Genomic DNA, 7,672 nt, shown 5'->3' with positions numbered 1-7,672 from the left:
CAATGGGGTGGGGATCTCATTCACCATACCCATCCCTGTCCTAAAAATCACTCCCCACTCCCGCCCCATCCCTGTTACGGAAATGACAGAAATTCCCCTTCCCTACCCCATAGGGAATGTTGGAGGCCCGTCCCTGTCTCGTTAATTTTATATAAACATAAATTAATTTGAGCATTACCAAACATAGTTAATTCTCGTCCACATGACAAACACTTAAATTAATCGTTTAAACATAGTTAATTCTTGTCCACTTGACAAATACTTAAATTAATTGTTTAAACATAGTTAATTTTACATAAACATAAATTTGAATATTTCCCTGGATTCTCCTTATGAAAACATAATATGAGTTTATATAGGTAAGATAATTATGAAATTAGGTGAAATATATAGGTATTAGTGAAATATATATATATAACTTTATATATTATATATGAGGCGAGGCGGGGGAAAGGCATCACCCACTCCCGCCCTATCCCTGAGGACGGGGATGAAAACGCCCTTCGCCCTTGCCCCTATCCTCGAAAAAACCGAGGTTTCCCTGCCCCATATGGGGCAAGCTGGGATAGGTCCTCGAAATTTCGGGGAGGATTGCCATGCCCAGTAAAGACTATAATATCTTTTATCTAATTATATATTCTTTTCAATTTGTATTTTAACTGTATAAAAATAAATAAATAAAACTAAAAAGAATCTAAAACTTTGTTTCAAAAAGACTTTGGTATCCTTTATCTTATTATACTTCCCTTTACAATTTTCTTAGTATGTAATTTAATTAAATTTAGGTTTTTGGACTTCTCGTTTACTTTATAAATTGAACAGTAATTTAACTATTCATATTTTAATTATAATTTATTCTATAAAATTGATTGACAAATATAAAATTTGAAGTAATATAACCCAAAAGAATAGGCAAAGGGTACTATGGTAAAATAATTAATTTTTTTGAGAGATAATACTACCTTTACAACCAAATTTTATAAACTTTCTCTCAGATAATAATACGTTTACAACTTAATCTGACAATCTGACATAATAACTCCTAACTAATCAGTTTTTAGTTAATTTGTAATAGTTCCTAAGATTGAATTATAATTTTATTACTACTGAAATCTTTGCGGTGTGTTTTACTTTCTTCAAACTTTGAAGAGCAAATTATTGTAAACCCCCGAAACGATATCATAGTTTATAACAATACGAGCCAACTCTCGCTACCTTACCCTCTGAACCCGTTTTTGCTTTAATTTATATATATATATATTCATCATCAAATATCAAAATCCCTCCAATTCATTAATCATAACTCATTTTGGGACCCATTTTACACTCATCTTTTAATCCTTTTTTCAAACCCTAGCCCGCTCTCTCTCCGCCGTACAATTTTTCTTCCGGTCACCGGTCTTATACGGGAATTCGACCGTTTCATGATCTCCGTGTGATCGTTACACTTTACACTTTACTTTTTAATTTGTGGTTCTTGGATCCGAATATTTTGTTGTTTGGCTTCGGATTCGGGTTGAGAAATGAGTAATCAGAAGAAGAGGAACTTTCAAATAGAGGCGTTCAAACACCGTGTGGTGGTGGATCCGAAGTACGCCGAGAAGACGTGGAAGATTCTGGAGCATGCGATTCATGAGATTTATAATCACAACGCTAGTGGCCTCAGTTTTGAAGAGCTTTATAGGTCAGCTTTCGTTCTTTCTCTTTTACGTTTTATGATCGACTTACTATCACTCTGTTTCTTAGGTTTCGATTGTATTTCTAATGCTAAAATTCATTTTCTTTATTGGATGATATGCTTGATTTTAGTGTACATGTGCAATTAAGGAATGTAACGTATCATCAACGTGCTAATATATGAAGTTGAGGAAGTATTTCAGTTATTTTTGTGTTGATGATATTTGGGATAATGTAAAGTTTCTATTGGAGTGCAGAATTGCTTGATTGCTTTGAATTTTTCTACTGAATAAGGCAATAGTATTTAGGAATATGGTGATGTGGTGCAAATTTGGTGGAAATGGTTAGTGTGTCGTAGGATAAATCTGGTGCAGTAGTTTTTTTGTTTGTGCTGTCTGAGAAACCCCATGTTTAATTGTCTTAATCGAGCTAATCTTCTTATGATGATCTGGTGCGATTCATGAGTTGTTGTTTCATGGTTTTATTTTGCTCATATTATTTTGAAATCACCGTGTGTGTTAACTAGGCTTTTCTGATTTCTAAGGATGCATTCATTATTGTTTTTGTGTATTAGTAAATTAAAAAATGAATACAAGAAATGTAATTCTGTATTTTCAAAATTTGAGAATGCATTTATCATCATTCTTTGAAAACAGTGTTTGTAACTGAAACCATTGAAATATATGTCTACTAGTAATAGTACAATATCAGTTTAATGATAAATATAAAACATGGTAGTTTTAAATTTTATGTGCGAAAAATAAATAAAGGCAACAATTCTAATTCTAAACTAGTGCTAAATTAAAATAAAATTAAATCAAAGGTATAAGTTATTTAATTTTATGCTTAATACATAATAAAATTATAATGTTAAAATTTTAAATGAAGGTAAATCTAGGGAAAAAACGCCCCAATGAATTACTTATTAAGGGTCCTAATTTGATACTTGGGTATTTTCTTTTTTGTAAATATTATACATTATCCCTTAATAAGCCGTATTATATATCTTTTTTATTCACTCTTTCTGTTAGATCCCACAATATGTTTCTAGAGAAGAGAAAGAGATAGATAGGAGAGAGGATAGATAACCTGCACTAAGACTAAGCTCAAGCCTAGAGAACAGGTAGAGGATCTTTAAATTGTGTTCTGCTTGTTTTCTATTTCATAGTCATGGAAGTAAGAAAATGTTTTTCCATTTTGTGTTTCTAGAAAACGGAAATGATAGAGAATTGGTTGCTCAAGTTTTACGAGATGATAGAACAAAGAAAATGAATCTAAACTTGATAACGACTGGGCCCTAATTATTTCTTGTGTTATATCTCTCTTTGCTAAATTGTTGGATTGCATTTGCTTATTCAGTTCTATAGTTCTCTGTTGTTACAGTATCACTACACAGCATATATGATGGTATTATTGTTGGAAATTGTCAGTGCTGCTAGTTGTTAGACATTTTGATTCGAGCCAAATAAGGGTGCTTATGTACTAATTTTTCTTATGTGGGTATTGCATAACTTGGTAGGTGAGAAGCTTTGTTTATGCTGATATGCTGATAGATTCTGAGCTTTTTCATTATCTATAATCTGATATATGTCTCTTATGAACTGTTTGAAATTTGTTTGTCAATGTGGTAAAAGTTAAGTGAGGTTTGTTTTGGTTCTTTAGACATGCTGTTATGATGGCTGACATTTTTGAGATCATCCTGTGTTTTAACAGAGCTGTAAATGGTGTGTGGTTAGCAATTGTCAATCAAGGCACTGATTCACTATCATTTTCCATTGATTAGATGATACAGAGACGAGAGACAATATCTTAAGCAAGCAAATGGTGGATAGTGGAAGATATCTGTATTCATTAACATTCTTAACTGTCTTGGTTTAAAAAATGAAAAAAAAAAAAAAAAATCGTATTATATGATTAGATAGTCAAGATGATGACATGACTTGTTTGCAAGTTGGAGCATTATTGTTATGCTGAAAGTACATTAAGTCATACCATTTTCTTTGTTTGGTTGGTATGTAAATTGCTAATGCCTGAAGTTCTAGTGATGACTTAAAGGCTTTCCAGAAATATATTTTATTTCATTTCATTTCTGGTATAGGTTTTAATGGTTGGTGGTACCTCATGTTGTTTGCCCCTAACTCTTTGTCAGACCATAGGTTTCTTGGCCGTGGCTGTAAAATTAAAGCCAACATAGTCGTGGAATGGAATTTAATTGAATTTATTTTTGAGAAATGTTGTGCTCCCATCACAACAGCCTTAATGTGATAATGCATCATCAATGAGTGAGGACATCAATATCATTTTTGTTAGGTGCCCTAGTGAATATGTACATGTTTGAAAGAGATTGGGAATTACTTCACTGTATTATCATCTTCTCTTCTTTTAAATCTTAATTTTGATATCAACCTGGAAGGGGTACTAGAAATAAGAAACAGGAAAGGCATACAGTTCACTAATTTATTTCTGTATATACCTTCTTATAGTCTTATTTGTTTTTCAAGATTTATACTCTTCTTTTGTCCCTGCAAGTGTCCAAGGATAATTTGAATGTTTGTATTTTTTATCTCAATCAGATTTTTATAATCTCAATATTGTCCTTTTTTGTACTCATGTTTTCTGCATGAGCAAATTGAAGTCAAGATTTAAGCCGCGATGTTGCATTTTTATAATGTCTACCTGTTACTAATGTTATTTATTAACTTTAATCCAGAAATGCCTACAATATGGTGCTGCACAAATTTGGTGAGAAGCTGTATTCAGGACTTGTTATGACTATGACCTTGCATCTCAAAGAAATATCAAAATCCATTGAGGCTGCCCAGGGAGGTTTGTTTCTGGAAGAGCTGAACAGGAAATGGAATGATCATAATAAAGCATTGCAAATGATTCGAGATATATTGATGTACATGGACAGGACTTATATTCCAAGTACCCATAAAACCCCCGTTCATGAGCTTGGCTTGAACCTTTGGAGGGATAACATTATACACTCAAACAAAATTCAGACAAGGCTTTTGAATACACTTCTTGAGCTAGTGCATTTAGAAAGAACTGGTGAAGTCATAAACAGGGGGCTAATGAGGAATATAATTAAGATGCTAATGGACTTAGGTTCTTCTGTTTACCAAGAAGATTTTGAGAAGCCATTTCTTGAGGTTTCTGCTGAGTTTTATAAGGTTGAATCTCAGAAGTTCATCGAGTGCTGCGATTGTGGGGAATACCTGAAAAAGGCAGAGAGACGTCTAAATGAAGAAATGGAGAGAGTGACCCACTACTTGGATGCCAAGAGTGAGACGAAGATAACGAATGTGGTGGAGAAGGAGATGATTGCAAACCACATGCTGAGACTAGTACACATGGAGAACTCAGGCTTGGTAAATATGCTCCTTGATGATAAATATGAGGACTTGGGAAGAATGTACAATTTGTTTCGTAGGGTTCCTAATGGTCTCTCATTAATACGGGAAGTGATGACTTCTCACCTCAGGGAAACTGGTAAACAGCTAGTTACTGATCCAGAAAGATTGAAGGATCCTGTTGAATTTGTGCAGAGGTTGTTGGATGAAAAAGATAAGTATGATAACATTATCAATGCAGCATTTAACAATGATAAGACGTTCCAAAATGCTTTGAATTCCTCATTTGAATATTTCATTAATCTGAACCCTCGTTCTCCTGAGTTCATCTCATTGTTTGTGGATGACAAACTTCGTAAAGGTCTGAAGGGAGTTAGTGAGGAGGATGTGGAGACCATTCTTGACAAAGTAATGATGCTATTCCGGTACTTACAGGAAAAAGATGTATTTGAAAAGTACTACAAACAACATTTAGCTAAGCGACTTTTGTCGGGAAAAACTGTCTCTGATGATGCAGAGAGAAGTCTGATAGTCAAGCTTAAGACAGAATGTGGGTACCAATTTACTTCCAAATTAGAAGGTATGTTTACAGACATGAAGACCTCCCAAGACACAATGCAAGGGTTTTATGCAAGCCACCCTGAGCTAGGGGATAGCCGCACACTGGTTGTCCAGGTTTTGACAACAGGATCTTGGCCCACCCAACCCAGTGTTACTTGCAATCTGCCAGCTGAAATGTCAGCATTGTGTGAGAAATTTAGGTCATATTACCTTGGAACCCATACTGGAAGGAGACTGTCCTGGCAAACGAACATGGGCACAGCAGATATAAAAGCAATATTTGGGAAGGGTCAGAAGCATGAGCTGAATGTCTCAACGTACCAAATGTGTGTTCTCATGTTGTTTAACAATGCTGATCGACTTAGCTACAAGGAAATTGAGCAGGCCACAGAGATTCCTGCTTCAGACTTGAAGAGGTGTCTCCAATCTATGGCTTGTGTGAAGGGCAAGAACGTTCTTAGGAAAGAGCCTATGAGTAAGGACATTGGTGAGGATGATGCATTTTTTGTCAATGATAAGTTCTCAAGCAAATTCTATAAGGTAAAGATAGGAACTGTGGTTGCACAAAAAGAATCGGAACCTGAGAAACAGGAAACCCGGCAGAGAGTAGAGGAGGACAGAAAGCCACAGATTGAAGCCGCTATAGTTAGGGTGATGAAATCAAGGAGGGTTCTTGATCATAACAACATAATCACAGAGGTCACAAAGCAGTTGCAATCACGGTTCCTGGCGAACCCCACAGAGATTAAGAAACGAATTGAGTCCCTAATTGAAAGGGATTTCTTGGAGAGAGATAATGTGGACAGAAAATTGTATCGGTATCTTGCCTAAAAAATGGCAATTAGCAGATTACTTTTTCCTTGAGGGAAGTCTAGCATTGACAAATTGTACCTTAGTGGGTAAGTTGAAAATTGGTTTGCGACTTCTGCAAGCTCCATTTGATTTTAATGAATATCCGTTTATGTTTCTGCTTTTTTTTATCCTTTTGATTACACTGTTGTATAATTTTTTGGTTAATTGATATGCAACCATTGCTAAACTAATAATTTTGAGAATATCATGCCAGTGGTATCTTAAATTAAACAAACTCTTTTCCTTTTTAGAAGAAAATTTCTTCTTTAGGCCTAGAAGTATCTTCACTGTTAAATCTGTAAGTTGTCTTTTTTAGGTTGTTGATTTGGAGGTGCGTTAGCAAAGCAGTGACTTGATTCATGTTTGACTTGTATTTTTCATCTCTGCCATAAGTTTTATTTAGCATGGATTTCAAAGTTGTACTTGTTTATACACAAATATTCATTAGAAAAAGGTGAATTTATGCTGTTGATCTTAAATAGACTAGTGTGATCAGCCATAGTCCATAGATGTAGATATAGAAGGGGTGATTTATGCATGGAATCGTCGATTTATAATAATGACAGGTTAAGCGGACAGAAACCTGGAAGACAATATCTGGATGCTAATGTGCAACAAATGACGAGATTCTTTTGCAGTTTTGAAAGGAAGACATTACTAGCTACCAGAGCATAGACCGCCACAATTATCTGCATTCAGGGAACTTCATGAAAGTTATTGGTATGCCAAATCTTTTTCGTGGAAGGTTGTTATCATGGACACTGAAAGGTTGAAGAGTCACATGTCAGGTCTTCTCTGTTTTAGGAAAAAGATGGGGCTTTATTAGCTATTTTTCTGTTGTTTTTAAAGTTACACCTGCCTTGGAGGCCAAATATGCTGTGTCAAAGTTAATGTTAACTGTTAAGACGGTGAAACTGGTCTTCTTGTCTGCCATTTCCGTTATACCACTCCAAAACGAAATAGTCTTACAAAAACTGGGAATAGAATGAGTCCTGTTGCGTTGTTAGAAGGTGAAAATGGGTTGCATAATTTTGAAAACAAGCTCTAAAATGGTTGTGGACGTTGTATAAGATTGCAAAATCCAATAATAGAACCAATAATCGTTGCGGTTCACAGTACCAGGCAGATTTTTGATTGTCAGATGAATCAATAATGCTAAATCTGATTGAGAACCCATCAACCAGAAATTTGATATTGGCAGAGGTGTGAATTGTTGCTGTCCATTT

The 7,672-nt window shown here is 34.9% G+C and overlaps 1 protein-coding gene across 1 annotated transcript; it reads left to right on the top strand.

Annotated features, from left to right (window-relative positions):
• The first annotated feature begins 1,350 nt into the window (after positions 1–1,350).
• Positions 1,351–6,573, top strand: LOC116124741 (cullin-3A). The gene is made up of 2 exons (XM_031410474.1): positions 1,351–1,684; positions 4,388–6,573. Exons 1-2 carry the CDS (start codon positions 1,524–1,526, stop codon positions 6,423–6,425), a joined length of 2,199 nt encoding a protein of 732 aa, XP_031266334.1. The 5' UTR covers positions 1,351–1,523; the 3' UTR covers positions 6,426–6,573.
• Positions 6,574–7,672: the final 1,099 nt, after the last annotated feature.

Source organism: Pistacia vera, unplaced genomic scaffold (assembly GCF_008641045.1).
Source record: "Pistacia vera cultivar Batoury unplaced genomic scaffold, PisVer_v2 Contig155, whole genome shotgun sequence".
Classification (NCBI taxonomy): domain Eukaryota; kingdom Viridiplantae; phylum Streptophyta; class Magnoliopsida; order Sapindales; family Anacardiaceae; genus Pistacia; species Pistacia vera.
This window is presented reverse-complemented; position numbering and strand designations above follow the sequence as displayed.